Below are 23,763 nucleotides of genomic sequence, written 5' to 3'. Positions count from 1 at the left end.
TATTTCGTCGGTGAGGAGACTCGCCGAGAATGAAAATATCAAGTATCTATGGACGAAAATACTTGACACGTGATGATTTGTTCGTCCGTGCGAGTCAAGGATAAATAATTAAGGTATGCGCGTTTGGAGATATCGGTTGCGCTCTATCCGTGCAGTCTGGTGAACAGTCGAGTCTCCGGTCCCCCGTTTGAAGGACGACTGCCGAGGCAACGTGGGCATTGCTCGATGCGTCGATAAGTATCGTCTATCGACCGTAGGACTACCTGGCTGGATATTAAATACGGAGAACTGGGTAATCTTGCGGCCAAGATCTTTCCGATCGACCTCGCAATTTGAAAAATCTAGCGGCCGACGGGAGAGCAAACTAATTTCAACGAACGTTTGCCGGTCATATCATAGAAGACGAACTAGAATTCTCGATAATTGTCCACGGCATGTAGGGGATAAACGTATAGGTAAAAATTTCGTAACAGTCTGCGGAACATGCGGTATAAAAAAAATGTGTATCGTAGCGCGTTACAACAGCGTATTTACACAAGCTGTGCGGTAATATGAGTGGTATTGAATATACGCGGAGCTCTGTTATAGAAGATACGCATACGCGCGATTGGTTTAGTTACGAGTGCAACTATCTACTAACGCGGAGTTTAATTTCAGGCTGTTTTGGCACTTTCGGCTTCCTTATTCTGTAGGTGTTCAATACGGTCTCGGAACAAGCGGGAACAACGTATACGATCTGGCAAAAATGACTGTTACGCATACTACATATCAGGCTGAAGTTAGTATAAACGTTGACGTAACGAAACCTCAGGTTAAAAATGAACATTATTGGGTAATTTAAGAATGACTTTCAAGGAGTTGGCTTTTCAAAATTAAATTATATTTTGTTTATACTGGTTTTTGCTTCGTTTATACGAAATCTCGTACATTCCTAAAGATGCGAATTAGCCATTTATCTTAAACATGCGTCGTTACAGTAACGTTACTAACTTCATCCTCATCGTTAGACGATGTAGTCATGTGACGATTACAATGGCAAAGAGCATACAGTAACATCAGCATGCAGCAGCGGAAATATAACATGGTGCGGACAAGCCGAGCTGCAGCCTGCAGCCGATTATATTCGGATCGTATATAATTAATGTGCGGAGGAAGCGAAGAAACCTTGGGCTCCTTTTTATAGCACAGTGTAATTAATTGCTTTTACACGACTTGTGATTTCAACGCCTACGTCGAAGTATTGAGCAACCCTCGGGGCGCCACCACCGGAAAATTATTATTTATTCATTCATTTATAAAATTAACAGCATTTAAAATCTTACCTGTTTTATGCTGGTATGACTTTTTGCAGGTAAATGTATCCAAATGAGGGAAAAAATTAACTTTCATCACAAAAGTTAATAATCCGTCACCTCGCGGCCACACTGCTCTGACGATCAAATGATAATTAACGTTATCGGGAATATCGAATTTTACGCGAAAGTTGGATTCATTTACGTGCGTAAAAGGTTATAGTATCACGTGGTGCGGATGTCTGATAAAACTGTGCACAGTTGTTCTATATAGAAGCAAGAAATCATCAGACTATGGCTTTCGGTCGTAACGACAAGGATTGTTATTAGGACTAATGAATGATTTTTACTTCTTTCCTTTCTGCTTCCAGTCGATCGATTGTGTTTGATTTATAAACCTTCAACACGTGTCTTGATATCAAATCCATCATCCTTCAGGTTTCCACTGACAATGTATATCGTGCATCGGTATAATTCGATAAACAACTGTGGTTTCCTTCATTTAATCTTGCCGCTGTAATATTCACCAGCAAACCATAACTCATTGTTCATCGATTTCTTCTATGGCAATGCTAAAGAGCTGTCGAATCATACATCGATGTATTGCAATCTAATATAGCGTACAGGTTTTACCGCGTTTTCTTTTTCCACATGTTTTTGATATCACGTCCAAACTTTGATCCTCATATTACTCGAGATTACAAGACAATTTTTACTCAGTTTCCAACGCGAGCAGTTATCCGTTCACCTTCGATTTACGTACAGGCGTTATAATGATATACACGCTTTGCAGTCGATCGACTCTTTCGTCTATTATTGAATCCTTTCGCTTATCGTTCGTCGTCGTTCATACAGTTGTTGTCATTAGTATTATTATTATTGTTGTTGTTGTTGTAAATTCATTTTGCGGGCACGACACTACACTTGCTTTCGGGATTGATTATCCCTCTGCCCTCTGCGACTCCGAGCTGGCACAACACTCGGCGTCCTTAACGTTCGGCGGGAGAATCGAGACTGGCTACCCAAGGTACCCAATCCCCTGGGTTTCTCAACGGAGTATACGCGGGCTCTCGAAGTCTCGAGTATTATTTTACTCTCTCATCGGTAGAGGCATGGACGCTCGCTCTCTCTCTCGCTCTCCTTCAACGCCACAGCCCACCGCACGTTTCTTGATCTTGGCGTGTTGGCGAAAGGTATCCTCCTCCGTCATCCATTTACCTTCAGAATCCCCCCCCCCCCTCCTCAGCCCGATTTGACGATGCTCCATCGAGTCATCGCCCAAATTGGACACATTAACCATCGCTCGCAACCGGCTTGTATGTGTGCACATACATGCATACATACATGGTTTGCGCAACCTGATCCCTCTGCTATATTCAACATAAAAATCAAGAATTCGACGAGAGACATAGTAAGTTTATGATAAGTCGATCATTCCGAACCTAGGTAGTACACTTATCCAGAGGCTCACTGTCATTCGACTACAAAAAGTTGTCGTACTGTCCAATTAAAAAAAATGTCGACGCATTGTTGGCAAAACATGGACAAAAGTTGGGATATTTTTGATTGGCCATAGATCGACAAGAAAGTGAACTTGACGTTGACATGCCGTATACTTCATGTTTACGAATGTTCTCTGAAATGCCAAGTATAAGTCAAATCGAGCAGACAACTCGTTGTTACCTTATTGTTAGTACGGGAAGGTTAAGTCAAAAGTTTTTGATGGTTTTCAGACAAATAATTGTTTATCTTAGCGCATTCATGTGCCGAATGAACGTCAATGTCTGGTGGTAGTTTGACTGACTAAACGCTATCTCATATACTTGACGCCAGCTGACTATTAGTTTGCGTAATTAGCTTACTTGCAAATTATTGCCTTTTCGTCTTGACTGCTCACAGTCAACTGAATACTGAATAATAGTTGACGTCGGGTGTTGCCTTTACCATGACATTTCAGAGGACATTCGCACACTATTAGTCAGTATACAGTCAACAATAGGCTCATAATATGCTTATTCCCAGTTGACTTGAGATAGTTCACTGAGAATTTCTGTCGTTATATTAACAGCCAACAGTGTGCTACCTGGGAAAGCATACCATCAACCCTCGAATGATGAGATGTATACATATGATACGAGACTTGCAAGCCAAGAAAATGGAATCACCTCAGAACGGTGAACTATCAGTTTCGCAATACGAATACGGCACAATACTTTGAAATCTTAAGATTGACGAATGGTTGTCATATAGTATCTTTTAATACATATCAATTATACCAATCAATGCTTACTTGGATTAAATTTCCTAGCAAAATCGATGGCTATTCCACATTCTATATTCAATTCACGATCAAATACCTGATCAACAGAGCAGCCTGGAGAAGCCCATATTAACGCTCTCTGTTATGAAGTACTAAGGTTTTCAAAAGTAATTTTCGAAGGGTACAAATCGGTAACTGATCTGTGTCTACTTTATCAATAGTAAGTAATGCAGAGCGTATCTACCGTTGTATTTACCATAGTGCCAAAAACAGTTTTGCCTCAGAGGGCGCTAGTACTCGAGGTTTATAGCAGAGAGAGTAAGGCGGCCACAATACGACATCACGGCAATATTTGATGTCGGCTCGTGCTGTAGTGTTCAGACATGGCTTTGCTCGCTCGTGTGAGCGGCAGTACTCGGCAGATTTCAAATAATCGTTTTTATAAATTTTACGCAAACTGTGTATGCTCGAAATTGTACAGAAAAGCACCAACCAGCTTTGCCTTGGGCATACAAAGTAGTGTAAGCGCACGGTATGCTAGTTCAGGTACCGGACTGAAAACTAACCTCACCAAAGAGTGAGGTTAAGTTCAGATTTTCCTTATAAACAACTTTGTTACACATACCCGGTTATCGCATTATTTAGAATAAACTCGTACAACGGAATTAAGCCTCACGTACAAACAGAGTTTGTAAAAATTCCGTATCATATTTCAGGAAAATCCCCATCCACTGAAAAACAAGGCAAATATGTATTCTATGAAGAAATTATGTCGAGGAGGCGAGATCAGGCTAGACGAAGTGTTCTGATTCAAGTACAATCAGAAAATTCAAGCTACGAACTCTACGATTACTGTTCCCAGTTTGGAAAGGTGCAAGAAATGCATCATTATAAAATAGGCGATAACTTGGTGAGCTATACTTGAGGTTATCTAACATATTTGGTAATCATTCTCATTGACAGTCAGATGACATGTATGACATGTACGTACATACTCTTATTTTTGCACAGAGTTTTATCTTAATTGAGTTCAATTTGCTATCTGACGTGGAGGCCATAAATTCCGCCTCAACACATATACAAGTGGATCAAAATCTTCCTGTCACATCGCCTTTCTTGTGGTTCCGAGTTGTACCGAATCGGGTGCGAAAGGATTTTGTTGACAAGGACATACCATTGAAGGTAATAAATGCCAATGTCGCTTCCGCGCCTGATGACATGAATATGTTGCTGTTTAAGGCAGAGTCGGTAAGTTGAACAATATTGGAAATGCAACTAACTCGATCATTGATCATAAAAAATCTTTTTTTTCACTATTTTGGTTCGTTTTTATTTTCTATAGGTTTCTGACCAAATGACATTATTACACAATGCAACAAAGTTAAATGAGACTGGTACAAGGTTACGCTTTCTAAGTGCACGTCAAATTGAATTGTGCCTGTCAGGAATGTTTTCTGAGGTCACAGTGCTCCCCTTCGGATCCAGCGTTAATGGCTGTGGTAAACTGGGGAGTGATCTCGACTTGGTACTACAGATGCATCCCCATCTGAAGGTAAGTTCTTCTTGAGTTTCACAATATCAAAGACTGAATTGCAAAAAATAGGAGATTACTTCGAGACCTTCATCTCCTAATCTTCACGATTGTTCCAGGAAAATGTACAAAGTAGGTTGGTTTATTACACAAAGGCATCATCGAATCCTGACAGAGCTCAAACACAGAAAGTGATGGAAATAATAGCGAATATCATTGATCACTTTCTTCCTGGGATATCGAGTGTAAAAAAAATACTACATGCGCGGGTACCGATAATTAAATTCAATCAAACGTTGACCAACTTGGAATGTGATCTCAGTATGAGCAACACGTGAGTACTAGTTATAATCGAAATGAATATGGCATGGAGTTCATGGGCAACTGAAATATTCACTCATTTACTCATTTGCTAGCTCAGTTAATCTTTAACATAGTTCACGTGTACAATATTATTGACTTTGGAATATTATTCATTCCAGGACGAGTATATATATGTCTGAACTGTTGTACCTTTATGGTGAATTAGATTGGAGAGTCAGACCCCTGATTTTCACAGTAAGGTCTTGGGCAAGATACATGAAGTTAACAAACAATTATCCTGGCCATTGGATAACTAATTTTTCCCTGACACTTCTCGTTTTGTTCTACTTACAGCAGAAACAAATATTACCTAGTTTACAAAAATTAATTGAACTTGCAGGTACGTATGTGTGCGTGTGTACGCGTTTGTGTATATATACATTAGGGTGGGCCAAAAACATCGACTATTTTTTTTTCACTTTGTACTCCGAAAACTTGGTTGGTAGAGACCTCAAAAACATTCTCTCCAAGTATGAGCTCTTAATTTTAATAGGAAGGACCTCCGCCTCGCAGTTTTCTATTTTTTTCTTGTGGTGAGGAAGAAAAATACATATCTTGGTATCTACTATTTATAAAAAAAAATATGTATCATATTTTCGTAGGAAATTGAATTCTCTACAAAAAAGGTCTTTTACAATTTTTTTTATATACCTCACTGTTCAGAAGATATTCACCGTCAAACTTCAATGCACACTATTATATTATAAATAGCAGATACCGAGATATGTATTTTTCTTCCTCACCATAAGAAAAAAATAGAAAACTGCGAGGCGGAGGACCTTGCTATTAAAATTAAGGGGTTAGGTGGGTTTCAAAAGCTCAAAATAGGTACATTTTTATGAATTTTTTTTTACTCAATCAACAGAACATTTCATTCCATCAATTTAACACATAAAAGATACATATTTTATAAGTAGCTTGTGAAATTTTCATTGAAAAATATTGAAAATTAAGGCGTGGACACGTCGTCTGCTATGATCCCTCAAAAAAAAGTTCTCTCGGCGTAGTCAGGATAACTCATGACAGATTCATCTGAAATGCAAAAACCAAAAATTTTCTGTTAGTAGATATTTAAAACTCGTACTTGGACGAAGGAAAAAAAAAAAAAAAAAAATTACATTTTTGGCGGCGTTGAAAACAAAAAAACCCTTATTTTGAGTAAAATTTGCACCCTTCATGGCCTTGAAAAATTACTTGGAATAGAAAAAAAAAATTCCTTCGTTCAAGTACGAGATAATGTTATTTTGAAGAAGTGTGCAAAATTTGAAAGAGATCAGTTCATAAGTTTTCGAGAAATCGTGACTACCGATTTCAAAAATGTAGTTTCGAGAAAAACGCGATTGAAGATTTACATTCAAATAACATGTAAATAATCGTACTTACACCGTATAATGATGCAAACCCATGTTTTTTCCACGTGCCATCACCTGACACGGTAACATCTGTCGTATCTTCAACATTATTTTCATCACACGTTAATTTTTTTTCTTGATTTGCAGCAGACAACAAAATTGATTCGGCAACAGTTATGACGCACTCATGTATTTTATCAACATAAAAATTGTACGTTGATGCATTCAAGAATGAGGAACTTATATCCATCAAACCACAGAATTTTTTACATCCGGCAAGTCCTAAGCCTAGTATTCGCATCACAAAAATGAACGAACAATAGCTAAGCAGCTGCCTCGATATATCTGCCTCCATATACCTGCGTCACGCTCGGTTATTGCCTGATGGGTGAAACATCCAAAGGCTATATCTCTTAGAATATGACTCGGATCGTTTTAAAATTTTAAAGGAATATTCTCAACATATTCAATTATAAGATAAGCAAAAAAAAAAAAATTCGATTTTTTAAATTTTGAAACCCACCTAACCTCTTAAGAGCTCATACTTGGAGAGAATGTTTTTGAGGTTTCTACCAACCAAGTTTTCGGAGTACAAAATGAAAAAAAAAATAGTCGATTTTTTTGGCCCACCTTAATATACATATTTTAACATTGACTCAGATGTGTTTCTGAATCGTAGAAGTCTGAAATTAGGGCTTTACAGCCTTCAGTAGTTATCTTTTTGATTTAGTAGCCGTAAAGTACGCCATAGCAGTTGCATTTTATGGCTGTAAAGTTGAACTTTACGAGCACGTGTGCAAGTTCAACTTTATGGCTCCAAGTGCGACCATGTGGCGTATTTTACAGCAACTATACTGAAAAATAATGTTCGCATCACAGTCATACTACTTTCCGGCCTTGCGTGGATCTCGGAATCCACGGATGTGAAGATCCACACTCAGCCGTAGAGTTGAGCTTTACTACCTTAGTACGAAAACTACTGTTATATGTTATCTCATTGGTAAACTTTATTTGTTAATGGGATATTTTATATTTATACCAGATAAAAATGATGTTCGGATAGCAGATGGTGACGTGAATTGCACGTTTTTACGTGATATATCAAAACTACCTCAAGCATCTTCTAGGAACGAGGATGATTTGGAAACACTTTTGACAGACTTTTTTATTTACTATTCGAATTTCGACTTCACAACAAAGAGCATTTCCCTAAACGCGGGTATGCCGCTTCCCAAACCCGCGGAATCGACTGTTTATATTCACAATCCGTTTGAGCCAGGTCTAAATGTGGCTAAAAATATTAATACCCAGGAGATGGAACGGCTAAAAATTGAAGCGCGAAATGCAGCGTGGCTGTTTTGCTCTGCTGCTGACAATAACGCGAATGACTGGGGACTTTTATCGTTGTTCAATCAAAAAATTGAATTGAATGTTAAACCTATTCGCCTCAATCATACGAACAGAATGGTGGAACTTAGTGCGTTGTTCAGTAAATCAAAAACAGTGGATGGCGTGGAAAAACACAGCAAATATACTCAAAGTGCAAATGCCAATAGTAACACAGTGAATCACAGTGTAGACAAACAAAGAACAAGTAGTAAAAAGAAGAAGAGCAATCAGAAGCAAGAATTTAGGAGATAAAACAAAAAATTCAATTGTAAGAAAATGAATAAACTAATTTTACGAGAACATGGTGGAAATCTAATGAAAAAATTTAGTATATGAGAGGTTTGTAATTTATTTGATTTCATCAGCCTTTGTACAAATAAACTATGTAGTGGTTGTAATCAAATTTTCTTTCACACACGCATTATGAATACTGCAGTTTCATAATTATCGGTAATCAGTGACTGTGCAAAATGTCCAGTGGCGAAGTAGTTCGGCTTCAGCAAAAGAAAAGTTCAAATCACCACTACACTACATCATGATAAATCAGTTTTAATCATCAGCCAATGAAGCAAAAGCTCAATAATTTTGGGACTTCAATCATGTCTGGAGGCAGTGGTCGTTATATATACGGATATTTTTTCTTGTAGTTCACCCAAGTATTCAAAATTTATTCACCCTTGTTTTTGTACAAACAAATGCATTCCCATTTTGCAAAGTATAAAGAAAAACACATGAAAATTACTCATGTAGCTGTACACAGAGCAAGAATCAACAATGTTAAAGATTTATCACACTAGTACAATGGTTAATTGCCTCTCAATTTTTACAACTTGGACCTATAAAGATTGTTTTAAATATGGATTTATATCCATTTAATAAAAAAAAAAGTTTTTTCGGTAGTAAAATATCATCATTAAGTATGCTGGTTAATATATTTGAATAGACTTTATAACAAGGTGCAATGTCATATCAGTAGGCAATTCTCGAATCACCAAGTTTTGCATGAATTGATTCTTGATCATCTATTTGTTGATTATGATTACCAGAAGACATCGCGTGGTTCAGTTTTGGTCTATAAATAACCAGGAATTATACATTAGTGACTTTCCCCTTTTTTACCAGCAACTCTTTTGAATTCGCCCATGTTGGTCGTTGAGATTGGCGAACCAATGATCACTAGATGATCAATTCGCGTTGTTTCGCTGCCACCCTGATTATCTTTGACGAAGATTTGAAGATTTTGTACATTTTGGAACTTGACATAGCGTAGAGGTACTGGATTTCCTTCCTCGAGGTCCGATGCCTTCAACCTATGACAGAAGAGGTATATGTAAATTACCTTTTGTGAACGAACGAAGTTCCTTATCTCATTAGATTACATGCGTAACAATTTACTTACGAAACATCTTGTACACTGGTATAAGAGTCTGCCATATCAAAGTCAACGGTTCTCGGCTGGTTTATGAAAAGTTTCAAGTTCTTAGGCCCTTGGCCTACAGGTGCCTTAATTTTTAGAGAATGGACCTTGACAGCTTGTGTGAAAGTAATTGATATTATCAATTGTTCATCACAGTCACTTTCCAGGTAACCACCTTCTGAAGATAAGCATTGCAAAAACGGATGCTCATCGGATTCATTCAGGCATTCGCACTGCCCCTTCATAATGAATGTGCTCAGATCCATCTGAAAGCAGAGGTTGCTGTTCTGTGGATATTGCCTTTTTTAAATTGGTCAAACAATCAAGGTCAAAAGTTTCTTCGTGCACACATCACAAAGATAAAGAAATACAAAGGTTTTACTCATTTTTCTTATTCTTTTTTTTTTCTGTTTTTGATTGTACAAATATGAACGTGTTTCTATGATTAATGAGATGAGTTATAATACTAAATACTTTGTTACTATTTGTTTTAATTTCGTCTCCTTACTACTTATATAATATCCATGTATAACAATATTCGATATTTTCAAATTATAGTATAAATGTCACTCGGTTAGTGCTAAGATCCAGACTCACATTAATATCTAGGCACTGTGACTGCATTGGATTATACGTTAGTGAAATGAATTGACATTAAACAAAGCTAGGATTTGCAGCAAAATGATGAAATGCCAGTGTATTAATTAAACGGAAATATATGGAATGCGGAATAGCAGCAGATGGTATTGCTCAGAATGTAACTGCAAAAGTTACCTTTAAAACGGATCTATGAAAATTAGTCGAATACTTTGCATAATTGTATGTAACTAATTTTCCAGCGGAACTTGTACATATTACTTTCAGCATTGTGGTTGAATAGGGCACCACCGGCGTTAAATATGAACAAATAACAAATATTTATCCCGGATTGAGCAGTGAGTGAAATTGTGCAAGATGGTGTCTTTTCATTTTTCACTTGAGAACTTGTTTGCAGGGTCTTCTTCTACTGTGACTTATTCCAGTAGTATAATGTTACCGCAAGGAAAATCATTCCGAATATATGGAAATAGATGTTATCTTTATTATCCCGTACATGTCCAGCAATTGGTCCCTCTGTTTCTTCTGCATCTCCTGATCCATAATACTGCTGAATCTTGGTCTCCAAGCCTGTTGGATCTGCCCCTTGGCATGAGCCCAGTTTGGTGCGATTACGGTAAAAGATGAAAGTTGGCATGGCGCTGACTCCCTGACCAGCAGCAGTTTCAGCACACTTGTCCACGTCAACTTTTAGGAATATAGCGTTTGGATACTTTGTTGAGAGCTGCTCAAAGATCGGTGCTATTCTCTGGCATGGGCCACACCTGAAAATGAAAGCAAATCGAAAGACTTTGAAGTTAAGGCAATGCATGGGTACACTATAATTAGATTGAAAATTAAATTGTCGCATCATGGTTGAGAGGATTGAGTCGAGATCTTCGTTGGAAGTCCTTATCGGTGGGAGGTGAGAAGGTGGGATAACCTAAAAAGAGAAACTTACCAGGTCGCGGTGAAGTCGACGACGACTAATTTCGTCCCCGCGCGACTCATTTCCCCAAGGAAATGATTGTCGTCGTTGATAACACGCACAGCTCCCATTTTTACACTCTGCTCTATTGGTTAATCAACAACTATATTGGAAATGTTCTCTGCTAACAATGACTGGCAGCTTGATCCTCACTTCTCAGCTCGCCGCATGAAGGAAGATGAGGTGTGTTCTTGCGCAGCCATTTGTAACAACCAATCGGGTTCTGCTCCAAGTGAAGGCCATCTTGATTTGTCAACCAATCGCAATCGAGATCGTAAATTTTCAAGATAGTGTAACATCCGACCGGAACGTCCGTATGTTTTATCGACTATTATTACTGCATGTTACTTTTATCAACTAACCAAACTCAAAGTACGAGAATCTTCCCAGGTAGCATTTCATGCGCCGTCAGATCATGCAAGATCTTGATCGGCAGCGCCATACGGCAGAATAATGCATGATTGGTGTATGGCGACGCAAAACAAGCGAGCAAACAGCAAAGCTGTAAGGGACTGTCTAACAGCGCTTGCTGCAGCATTCACGCGACGTCTGCCGGAATTCTGTTCTTCGTACTTCGCAACCTTCCCGCACGTGCGCGCAGGATGCTTATACCCTATATATTACATACAATGATAGCGGGAACCGGGGAAGCTTGGGCATCCCAGTAAAACGTGTAAAGATATTGTCGACGACATTTTATCAGCCGTAAGACGTACAGGAAAACAAAAAGAAAAGAATAACATCAACAATGTCCAGGCGAACTCAATACTTACAGTTCTCAGATCACATCGCTGTTTGGCCTCTCTTCCACAAGATGTAAGAACATTGATTGGGACTTGCAATCGTCGCGTTGAATTGATTGATGTTAAACCCGGAAAATATTGGCATGTAGGTTTTGTTGCTGGAATTTTAAAAGAACTGTCGAAACACACATATGCCATACCTAATATCTTAGAAATCGATGTTAGTACTGATGGAGCTGCTGGTGCAAAAGACGGTTCAACTCAGTATTGGCCTATCCAGTTCCGAATAATAAATATTCCTGATAGCTCTATACTTATCGCAGGTGTCTATTATGGGAAGGGTAAGCCAAAAGACCCGAACAATTTCTTTAAAATGTTCACAAATGAAGTCCAAGAGGTTTTCGCCAGCGGTGGTATCTATTTCAAGAATCATTTAGTAAAAATAAAATTCAGATGCTTCATAGCTGATGCTCCGGGTTGATACCTTGGAGGTATTTAAGAGTTTGAAGAAGATCCTGAAAGACAACGATCTCTAGTAAGCATTATAGTTTTATCATATCACCCGATAGTGTATTTTTTCTCGGGTGGTAACTAATTTCAGTGATATTTATTGCAAGTTTAAAAACGAGTGATATGGATTTCAGAGACACTATCTTATTAACGTTGGTGGTGTAACAGCTAGAGATGCTCTCAACCCATTTCTGAAGGAAGCCATGACGGATAGCCTGACACAAAAATTCTCTTGGACTGGAAAGTCTGTTTCAGATAAAGAGAATCTCCGACCGTTATTTAATACCTGTATCGGAAAGGTATTTTTTGGTGTGTATGACTAAGATTATCGTTATTGACTAATAATACGTTACCCTATATTCAATGCAAGGTTTCGATGATTGTTTACGCAGATGCTTTACGTGAGTGTTGAACAATACCACAGCCACATGATCGTACAGAATTTGCGAGACTGATGCAAGAGGCAATTCGAGGCGCACGAAAAAGATTGCAGGATGCAAAACGACGTGCCATTCGCTCTGTCCATGTGGAGGGTCGCAGACAAAAATATATGGCTGAAATGGCTCATCGTTATGAGGTTGAACACCCAGGACAATGACACTGCGGAATAAGAGACCCACAATTTGCCTATTAAAGATCCTACATGTATTCAAACATACGTACCTATGTACTTTGTTTGACTAAGAAATATTTTAGTACGTATAGCTGTGATGTTAGTTTTTATGTTTATGCTCAAGCATAGTATTTATAATTGGTACTGCAGCTGTGATATCCACAAGTGACATGTAACTATATGTTTTCCAATGAAACATTATACCTATATCAACAAATGCGGCGGGTTTGTACTAACACAGCTAACATTTAGATACTGTAGACGCTTTTGGTATCTGGTATAAATTTTAGTCTTCTGACATTTATATAAAGTATTAATTTTTATTTTTTGATTTCAAACACTTCATTATTATCTACTGTTCTACTCATTTGATATCAGTTTATCAATACTATTATAAACTGTAGTTAATAATTTTAAGCTGCAACGTATAAAAATGTAACTAAAGACATATTTATATTAATAACTGTACAACAGTAGAAGAGACCCTCTCTTCTAGTCTTGTTGTAGACATAGATTTGTGAGTCAGTGTTTTTCTTGTTCATTTTTGCTCGCGAGTAACTGTAACATGTTTATGACTAATTATCTTTAAGTAAAAGTAAAAAATATGCAGACTTATATTATACCTATATATGTATATGGGTGTAATATATCATATATTTTATTATAGCCGCATATTAATAATATAAAATATAAATATTAATATAATTATATAGTATAACGATTATAGTCAACGAATGACCTGCCATGTTCTGTGATTTTGAACTTTATATTTGAAATAAATGAGAAAATCTTGCAATATATAGTTTTCTTCTTTTTTTTTTTTTTTTGCCGATGAGAACCTGTGCATTCTGCTCTTGATGAATGCCGGCAGACCCTTCGGGAATCATGCATGATCTGCAGCAAGCTTCTGTCGAAAGCACACATGCGCACGTCTTCCTACAACTGCGGAAACAGGCAGATAGTGGTCTGCCGACAGAGCCATGCACGCGCTACGTGACGACCATAACGTGAACTTGCGACAGAATGCTACCTGGGTTGTAACTGTAAGAAATTAAAACAACTGTCTAACTATTTGGAATATCCCTAGATGGAAATAACTATGAAATTCACTAGCCACGGCTTAAAAATCGTGTTACGAGATCTTCGTACTACAGAGAACTATAATATTATTATACGTAATTATATATCACTATCATATTAACACCATAATTAACTAACACGACTATATCCAATTATTATATAACACTCGACAATGCCATTTGTGCATTCGGAGCTGAGAGCTATACTGTAAGCAACTTACGCTATACCATATAGCCTGGAGTATAGAAGACTGTAAAACCATAGATAAATGTATAACCAATATAATGTAAAGATGGCACTGCTGCAATAATCCATAAAACCAGAGACTGCAAAACCTTCAAAACCGTGAATACTAATTATCGAGCATGAATTATACTCTCCTCCGTAATGCCGTATTGTAGGCAACACGCGCAACGTTTTGAAGGCAATGCAGATCTCCAATTTGGAGCCAAACAGAGCTTCATCTAGAAAACACATTAGGAAACTTACCGACGAAACGATTGAAGGTAAATCAACTCGCAATAAACTCAAAGATGCATACGTGGCAACGCCCAGTAACAGGCAACCAACAAACATAAGAAAAACGTTCTAGAAGCTTCCAAGCCGATATATATCAATATAAGAATTAATAATTACAGAAGAGAATTATATGTATACGAAAGCACACATGTAAACCTATTCTAAAACTACGAATTATCAAATTGTTAAATACCCTAAATCTGTTAAGATAGTTATAACACAAACACCTAAGAATATTCGCAGCAGCGCGATTCTAATAATGTTAAGCAAATAGCAACTATGTCTCATAAACAATCGCTATTGTACTCCAGGTGAATAACGACAGTAATCAATTATAATACATATGTAATTTTATATAGTTACACGCTATAAAACTAACAAACGACGAGTAAGCAATATGACAATCTTAATATATAGACTTTGTAACGAACAGGATAGTAAGAATATTTAAGAAGTAAACAGGAACTAGAATTCAGCGCATCGTGACCCCGAAAATGCACACGGCACTAAAATACACCACGAAACATGGGTCATCACTAGCGCATACGCACTGCGATTACCATATTAGGAAATAGCTGCTAAAATCGGCTCGAGTCCTAACGCCCACAGGGGGAAAGAAGCACGGTAGCCGAGGGGCCAACGGGGGCTTGCTGCCCCAACACCAAAGCCCACGCAGAACGGAAAATTACAGAGCAACGACCCTGCACCTACTCCACCGCACCAGCGCAGCGTTATACCATATGTAAAAGCTTGCAATATAGTAATGGCTAAAGAACTAAGATCACAGGCGTGCATACGGCGAAGATGTCGTGCCCTTATTGTAATTCCTAGAAAAAGGGGAAAGTGCGCAAAATTTGACAAAATCTAAAGAAGGGGATCGTTCTGCGCAACGATCGACACCTATAAAAACAGCGACCGATCATCGGATCGTCCTCTTGGTTTCTACCACCAGATTCGTCATCTTGTTCGGGTACAGCCTCGAACAATGTTATTCAATGATTCATGACTAAATACTAGACATAATCCGCAATATTAGGAAAAAAGTCGATAAGAATTCAGTTTTTGGGAAAAAATCGAAAGCACGTATTCTGTATTCTTGCATGCTCTTCACAGTGCTGTTGGATTCATTGAGCTCTGATGAACATCTTGTTTCTAATGTAAAAAATGAACTTTGTATATACAAGTTAACCCCTAAAATAAAGAGTTCTTGAGAATATTCGAAGTGTGTTTTTCATCACTTTTGACAAGGCATTTATTACTATCATTATTAGTTATCAAAATCCCCTCCTTGTATGCAAAACAGAAAAATCATCTTGGGAGGTGGTCAACTTTGGAGGGGTGTTTCACCCCTTTAAAATGAGTTTGGGCCGATAAAAAAAAATACGTATGTCATCGATTTTGACCCTCTATAACATACCAGAGTATCATCGAAATCGGAGAGGGACACCTGAAAACGTTTCCTTGTAAGTAACTCCGTTTTTGTGACTTGAAATATTGAACTTATAAAATAAATCCAAGTTAATCAAAGTATCCAAATATATTAAAATCAGTCAATCCGTTAAATCCTCTCACCAATCTACGCTGCAAGTCATCATATCCAGATTATTCTCAAAAGGTAAGCCAATTAATTAAATCTTTTATCCAATAATTACTCCTTCCTCGGTTCGTTCGATTAGAGTGACAGAATGCCCGTTGTCCGGTGTATTTCAATACTTTATCGGTAATTGGTGACCCAAACTACTGATGTGAGTCTAACTGTAGTTGTGTGAACGATTCCGGTGTCTAATATCTGGAAATTTCCACCAGGTACCGTTCGACGTCACAGTGTGCCGAAGCCGATACACACATCTTCAGTTAACGTATGAAGTTAGACACACGCGACGATGACTTCCCGGGAGATTCGAACGGAAAGATTTGCCAACCTGAAGTGGAAAAGTAGCTCAATTGTCGGTAAGTTAGGGATTCTAAGGTCGAAATCACAACAGCTTCTCTCACCAGATGCTGTGTATCGGTTTCGGAACACAATCCAATCATAATCCGTATTCCGTGTTTTGTTGTAATGCAAAACACTAGCATTAGACTGGCAGTCTTTACACATCTTTTCACGCATTAAATCGAATGAAAAAGATTTACATAAATTATGAAATTGTCTGTGGAAGACTACCTCGGCGAAAAATGTAATTATTTTACTATATACAGGGTGTTTGGTAATATTTAGTTGTAAATAACTGTAGTATTCCTTCTTACGTTATTAGAATGATCCTTTGTAATTTGTGTGTTTTGCTTACTCTAATACGGGCAGTTGATCAGTTTTGTGAATACTAATCAATACCACTACAAATAATTCAAGAGTATATATATAAATGTAGTACTCTACACTCCTAATTTACACTATTAGACGCAACAACGCTGAAGGTCTATGATAATAAGACTTCTAGATTATCAATTACTAAAGAGCACGTTTGTACGAATGATACGAAAACTAGTATTTTAATTGTTAATCTAAATTTTTAGAAAAGCAATTATATGTTTAATCACTAACGATAGGCCAAGTTCAACTTAATTAATTTGTTTCATTTGCTAGATATGATTTTATTAATAATTAAAGAAGTACACATGCCAACAAATTGCTTGACGATTCCGCTGTTTCATATGGCACCGCGTTGTGTAGCACGATTCATGGCCTATATGAGTTGAAAAGTGGTTCGACGACTAGCGACCACCGTGCGACCGCGAATTTTGTCGATTTCTCTCGAATTGCTTTTTACTGCAGTATATCTCGAATATCGATCGGATCGTGATCGGATCTGACGGCACTGTTGTGAGTTGTCAAGTTTTTTTTTAACCATACTACTCCTGCTGTCCACTGTCTGTCATGCCCTGCGTATTAAATGTTCCTCCTGATTGATGTTATTTTGTAAGTGGTTTATAAATAGGGTCACCATTATTGCTTAAAAACGAGACGGCATATGATCGATACATATTGGATTTATCGTCGCTAAATTGGAATTAACATTCGGTATTTCAAGATAGTAATGTTTATTCGTCAAGTCCGTATAGGTTACTTATTTTTAACCTACACATTTTCCTCAGTCTTTCTCACACTGGCCTGCAATTTGTTATCTCCTACACTCAATGGAAATTTATAAACCATTTGTTCACTAACAAATGATCGATCACTTTGATCTATTTGCGAGCACATATTGCTACGCTGTTTGTTAGAAAATTTCACCACCATTCATACAGCTTTGAGCGTTGCTTTAATTCTAATTTACCCATCACTTGCATGCTGTGAATGTGAAAATTACTTACACACAACAGCATTCTTACTGATCACACAGCTTCTTGCAGCGTAGACATCGTTTCAAAAAACCATCGGCCATTGAAATGTTTTGAGAAAACGTCTTGAAACATATTGAGCCTCTAAATAGTGGCATAAGCTCGAGCAGCATTGCCATGCACACGAGACTTACGGTTTGCAGAGATAATTGCCTTCGAAAGGTAAGTTACTGTAAGTTAAGTGATGATGACGCATCGCAGTTTTCTTACTTGCTGGCATATCTACCTGTTGAATATCATTACATTCTCATACTATTTTAGGTGAGCTACGAGTGAAGCAATGGGTACGACACCAAGTCGATACGAGGACCTCTCCAAAAACAAATTCCTCATTAAATTTTCTGGAAAAGAATCTATTTCCCCGAGTGATCAATTCTGGAATAGATTTTTATCATACAACATCCGTCCCCCGGTGACAAGAAATGATCAAATTGAACTCGATTCAAGGCTGGACACAACGTGTCAGCAGTTACTTGCCAATAACCTCAACACAGGAAACTTTGGCAGTCTCATACAAGTATTTTTACAACGAACTACGGAATTGCTTGCTGCTTCTCAGGACCAAAAGTGAGAATAGAAAACAAAAAGTCACTACATTTTCAAAGAGTTTCCATCAAAGTTTACTCAAAGATCGTTCTTTACGTTTTCGCAATTATACCTTACCTCATACCTGCAATCATTCTTTTTTAACGCAGTATAATGTTTGCTTGGCAAACGTACAATGCACTCTTTGCAATACGATGTGTACTAAAATATTTATTGGAAACGGTTGGAGAGGAGGAAATGATTCGGCATGTCGAATCTATGCCGCAGCGGACTAATGCACCTGAAAGTTCAGTTTCTAGGCTTGAATCGTTCTTCGAGGCCTTGGTAGAAACTATTATCGATGTACCCTTATCGTGAGTAGTTTTCAGTGGATTTTGTGGTGTAACTTTCTTGACTGTACAATTACCATACACAAATAGGAATATTCTGTATACTTGAAGTTGATTTCATGTATATTTTCTTTCTCAGGGAATTTACGTATGTCGTACACCTAGAAGCAGTAAATTGCTTGCTAGTATTACTATCTGTACAGTTATTTTCCCAAACTCCAGCAGAATACAGTAGTGTATACAAAATAGCTATGCATGAGGATCAAAGCGCGCATGCTTCAATAATGGTCTATACTCTTTTGCATAATTTTGTTCGACAAGATCATGCACCTCCTGGTTTGCTTACACAGCAAAATGGAGGAGGATTAGTCCTAAGTATTGCAGGTAAATTACAAAATAATAAGTTCGATTTTAGAGGAGGAATTTCATCACTTTATTATAAATTTGGGGAAAGGCTAACACTAGTATCTATGCAACTATGTTATACAACACTAATCTGAAATAAGTATTGACCATCAGGTGTAGTAAGAAAACACATTTTAGCTGGCTTATGGAATGTTATCACAATGGGCATGGCAAAAAATTCAAAAAACGTACAAGTTTCGAATGTTGGTACGACGGAGGATGAGGAACGACAACGTGATACAGAAACTCCACTTGCTAGTCAATCGCTTCTGTTACTGTTGGTTCTCACAAACCACTGTACGGCAACTCATAATCCATACAGAGATGCATTATATACTTTCACAGACTCTCAAGGTATTTCATTTGAATAAATTATCAAAGAAATTCCACTACCAATTCATCAAATTAACATTTTTTCTTAGTAGATGACTGTACTGTGACACCGGCGAAAGCAGCAATGTCCTTTAAATTTAATCTAGATGAGTTGTATACTACTATTTGCAAAGTTCCGAATACGGATGAAACAACGTTGCTACTTTACATGTTGTTGCATCGAAATCCAACAGTTAAAGCATATATTATGAAAAGGGCAGACATACAGTTACTGGTGAGCATAAATAATGTAAAACATTTATTGGAAATGCTTTCAACTTCATTGTTAGTACCATAACATTATTAACGAAAAGTAATGTTTAATAAACCTTTTTCTAGGTGATACCGATACTACAAATATTGTATCATGCCCCTGATAACACATCTCATCACATATACATGTCCTTAATAATTTTGCTAATACTCAGCGAAGATGATACATTTAACAAAAACGTACATGAAATTGTGAGTATATTTAAATAATGAATGTATTTTTCATTGCGATTCTGTTCTCGATATTAATACTTGGGTTATGTACTTAGATGTTGAGAGGTGTGACGTGGTATACGGAGCGATCTATAAGTGAAATTTCACTAGGAGGATTGTTGGTTCTAGTAGTCATTCGAACCATACAATACAATATGCTGAAAATGAGAGTGAGTTATTAATTTCAAATAGATCATATAATCATTCTTACCTAGATCGTTTCTTGTAATAAGTAATTGCGAATACTTGTAATAAACTCAAGGAATTTAAACACTTATTAGGACAAATATCTTCATACTAATTGTTTGGCGGCTTTGGCCAACATGTCAGCTCAGTTCAGGTCCTTGCATCCGTATGTTAGTCAGAGGTTATTAAGCTTATTCGAAACACTGGCAAAAAAATATGCAAGACTGGAATCAAATATACATATGCAATCGGGAAATGCTGACAGCGCTGTTGTGAACGTGAATGGAAATGTAGTCAGTTCGGACATGGCAAGTAACACATCAATGAGAAATATGATAACTCACTTCTATGCCATATATTAAATCTGGAAAATACAACCAGTTGTACTGTAATGATTTTTCAGATTCAAGACTTGACAGTTCTTGAAGAAGTACTGAGAATGGTGTTAGAAATTATAAACAGTTGTTTAACGTACCAGCTTTCTCACAATCCTAATGTCGTCTATACTCTTCTTTACAAAAAGGATGTATTTCAACCTTTCCGAATGCATTCAGCCTTTCAAGATATCGTTCAAAATATAGACTCTGTAAGTTTTTATGAATATGATTGTTATATAAAGTTTATAAATCTCTTCTCATTTTCAAATTGTTGACTAAACAATCGATTTCGTCTTTCCGTTCTCTTATAGGTGATCAACTTTTTCTCTTACAAATTAGAACAAAGAGATCAGTCGCATATTGGCGTTAGTCAGGTGTTAGCAACCATAGAACAAGGGGCTACTCAATGGCCGAAAGACCGAATGAGGGTAAATTTGAGAGACCATCTAATATTTACATCATTACTCCAATGTATAATATGGTAGGATTATTCTTCGGCCATGCTTCTTTTTAGAAATTTCCGGAATTGAAGTTTAAGTACGTGGAAGAGGAACAACCAGAAGAATTTTTCATTCCGTACGTGTGGAGTGTTGTTTGCCAAGGAGCGTTACTGCATTGGACTGCCGAAAGTATTAAATTATTTTCATCCAACAGCAGCGAACAGACGACAATCGTCGTTTGCTGATCCTTACACACGGTTTTTTTTTATGTGCTACTACTGTTATGAGAGATCATGAGCGCTAATAGTACAATATGGAAAAGTGTATTGGATACCAAATACGTCGGAATACTACGAAGGAATATACTTTATAGGGTCAGTAGCTAGTAATATGTATACTTGAAAACTTATCCGCTTGAAGGTTTTATATTTGAACATTGAAGACGATCAAGTGCTTGTATTGAAATATATCTATCGATATTGATAAGTATATTCGAAGGAATAATTTCATTGAAATGTGTCTAGAAATAATTCTAAAACCACTGTAAAATCTCGCAATCCAGCACTTTTTCGTTACGTTTTTGATATTAATCTCTTTCAGTTTTTCAAAGCCTTCATTTATCGATTTACCATTTCCCATTACACTTTAATTTATCTCGGATAAACGCATTCCTTACAGTTCGGACTTATACTTTGAACAAAATGCAAATTTACGAAGTACATCTGACCATTGACTCGCATTATGGCATTTGACGTATCATCATAATTTGTATTCATGTGTTCATATTCTGAGGCGTTAAAATGGAAATTAGAATCATGCGAAATTTGTTCCAAATATCCGATGCAAAATTAAATTCTTTGTTGAAGTACAGTGATACTTGAATACGAAACACATCATTATGTGATAAGTGAATAGATGGTGAAGGAACGGATGTGATTTTTCTCTATTCCTAGAGATACTGTCTACTGAAATTGGTTTTTTCTATCGTCGGTTGCTTTAATATCCATTAGTATCGCACAATTGAATCAAAATATTCGATGGTAACGTGAAGGTCTAATTCGAGTTTAGAAGTTTTGTATATTTTTTTGATTAGTGGATATTTTTTTAACTGTAAATCCTGTAATTAATTATCGTAAGTAAAACCTGAGAGTAAATAAATATCAGTTGTCACGTCAGAATAACAATTTAATGACACATTGGAGTAAACAGCTATTAATTTATAGAAAAGCCATCGCGTGTGATATCTCAACTCCGTCGTAGCCAATTAGACACACGTAATTATAACGTGCATTTTTTACTTTCTAGCATCTAATATGGTACACAAATTTCACAGGATTGCTCCACACTGGTACTCGGAGATCCCTACATTAATCCTGATATCTTCCTGAATCATTCATATCCAATCATCCTGTGGCAGTCAGTAATAAATTTACACATTGTGATTCACACAGCTTTTACCCTGCGAAATGTGACCATGGCAAAAAAGGTTCGTATAAATATCAGCATCTAAGATGGCAACTGCCTATTTGATAATTATTAACGTCATCTTTCAAACTATTGGAGACACAGATTCCTATCACTTATGAATCACTAACCAGCAAATGAATCATCAAATAAATTTCATAATGATGCTTTGTGATTCATTCAAAATGTACAATGATAAGTCAATGGTCAATTCTGCATTTTTTGCAAAAGTATCGATAAGAATAAAAAAGATAATGTTCCATTATCTAAATATTCAAGCAGTTCTTGGTGTAAAATTTCATTCGAGTAAAGATTATCAAAGATATTACGTCAATGATAGAATATAAATTACGTATCTAGTGGAATATTCCGCTCCGTTTTGCTCAGTTTCACTCTATGAAATTAACGCTCAATCGCTAAAACTTGTGTTCCACAATTTAGCATACGTCGCATTTCTGAACTACCAAATACTATCGTTGCATCTACCTTCGGCCTTCTCCATGCCGAGACAGTTAGTGATAAAAGCTGAATGACCCACGCTATCCCTGGAACCTAAAAGATCGCAGGCCACGCGTCTTTGCCTATCTGTCCGCTCCTAAACTTTACAATTTGTGGATCATTGAAGGAAACATGTTAGGATATTCGAATTGTATGTGCAGTTTAAAAAAAGGTTCGTATACAAATCGAAACCTGTTATCCGTACTCGAATAATCTTTTACATGGCACATACCTGTAAATTATATTTGCAAAGTCAATCTTACCATTAATTACTCGATATGCCATTTTGCGAGCTATCGAAACTATAATCATTGAAAGTGTGGAGAGCAACCCCAAAAACGTACAATTTCTATAATTTATAAGCTAGCAGGAGTGATTTTCTTGCAACGTATTAATCACTTGTGAGTTTTGATGATATATATTAGTATACTGTCAGAAGTAGCAAAAAAAAAAAAAGAACTAAAGTATATTGGAAAGTTCAATATTAAAAAAAATGGACATGAAATAAGTGATAAGAATATTGTCTCTATTATAACCACAAGCTATGACCGCCAATTGTTCTATCGGAATCCTTTATTTGAGGCATTATCAGAAGAGTCAATATAAGTCACAACGGCTGCGCTTCACCAGAAACTTCAAGTGATGTATATTTCAATTACCGCCAGAAATACCGCTGTGTTGTCCTCGC

At 37.0% G+C, this 23,763-nt stretch overlaps 4 protein-coding genes across 17 annotated transcripts in view; 2 read left to right on the top strand and 2 right to left on the bottom strand.

The window, feature by feature from the left end:
- The window catches only part of LOC124179668 (cuticlin-4-like), a 34,185-nt gene extending 32,233 nt beyond the window's left edge, over positions 1–1,952 (bottom strand). The window contains exon 1 of the mRNA XM_046564325.1: positions 1,323–1,952. Within this exon, the coding sequence (XP_046420281.1) occupies positions 1,323–1,389 (67 nt within the window). The 5' untranslated portion in view covers positions 1,390–1,952. The remainder of the gene's footprint in view (positions 1–1,322) is intronic.
- Positions 1,953–3,895: 1,943 nt separating this feature from the next.
- LOC124179661 (poly(A) RNA polymerase, mitochondrial) lies at positions 3,896–9,063 on the top strand. 3 transcript variants are annotated; one of them, XM_046564305.1, is made up of 7 exons: positions 3,896–4,098; positions 4,269–4,462; positions 4,564–4,800; positions 4,895–5,104; positions 5,203–5,417; positions 5,566–5,786; positions 7,841–9,063. In XM_046564305.1, the coding sequence occupies exons 1-7, from the start codon at positions 3,936–3,938 to the stop codon at positions 8,437–8,439; spliced, it is 1,839 nt and encodes a 612-aa protein (XP_046420261.1). In that variant the 5' UTR covers positions 3,896–3,935; the 3' UTR covers positions 8,440–9,063. The 3 variants fall into 3 exon arrangements, with proteins under 3 accessions (XP_046420261.1, XP_046420263.1, XP_046420262.1); XM_046564307.1 differs by having other exon boundaries at positions 3,945–4,084; XM_046564306.1 differs by having other exon boundaries at positions 3,998–4,134.
- On the bottom strand, positions 8,517–11,361 carry LOC124179671 (thioredoxin-like protein 1). Its single transcript, XM_046564334.1, has 4 exons — positions 11,142–11,361; positions 10,698–10,965; positions 9,587–9,870; positions 8,517–9,497 (listed from the first exon to the last, which is right to left on the bottom strand). Exons 1-4 carry the CDS (start codon positions 11,237–11,239, stop codon positions 9,284–9,286), a joined length of 864 nt encoding a protein of 287 aa, XP_046420290.1. The 5' UTR covers positions 11,240–11,361; the 3' UTR covers positions 8,517–9,283.
- A 6,003-nt stretch (positions 11,362–17,364) lies between these two features.
- On the top strand, positions 17,365–22,911 carry LOC124179659 (dymeclin). 12 transcript variants are annotated; one of them, XM_046564299.1, is made up of 13 exons: positions 17,365–17,454; positions 17,985–18,134; positions 18,234–18,539; positions 18,668–18,871; positions 18,987–19,231; positions 19,367–19,606; positions 19,675–19,859; positions 19,964–20,089; positions 20,167–20,280; positions 20,392–20,604; positions 20,700–20,882; positions 20,985–21,101; positions 21,188–22,911. In XM_046564299.1, the coding sequence occupies exons 3-13, from the start codon at positions 18,253–18,255 to the stop codon at positions 21,356–21,358; spliced, it is 2,085 nt and encodes a 694-aa protein (XP_046420255.1). In that variant the 5' UTR covers positions 17,365–17,454; positions 17,985–18,134; positions 18,234–18,252; the 3' UTR covers positions 21,359–22,911. The 12 variants fall into 12 exon arrangements, with proteins under 12 accessions (XP_046420255.1, XP_046420253.1, XP_046420260.1 ...); XM_046564297.1 differs by having other exon boundaries at positions 17,374–17,454; positions 17,975–18,134; XM_046564304.1 differs by having other exon boundaries at positions 17,401–17,550; positions 19,391–19,606; positions 19,678–19,859.
- Positions 22,912–23,763: the final 852 nt, after the last annotated feature.

Source organism: Neodiprion fabricii, chromosome 4, assembly GCF_021155785.1.
Source record: "Neodiprion fabricii isolate iyNeoFabr1 chromosome 4, iyNeoFabr1.1, whole genome shotgun sequence".
Taxonomy (NCBI): Eukaryota; Metazoa; Arthropoda; class Insecta; order Hymenoptera; family Diprionidae; genus Neodiprion; species Neodiprion fabricii.
Note: the sequence above shows the minus strand (reverse complement) of the source record. Positions and strands in the feature narration are given on the sequence as shown.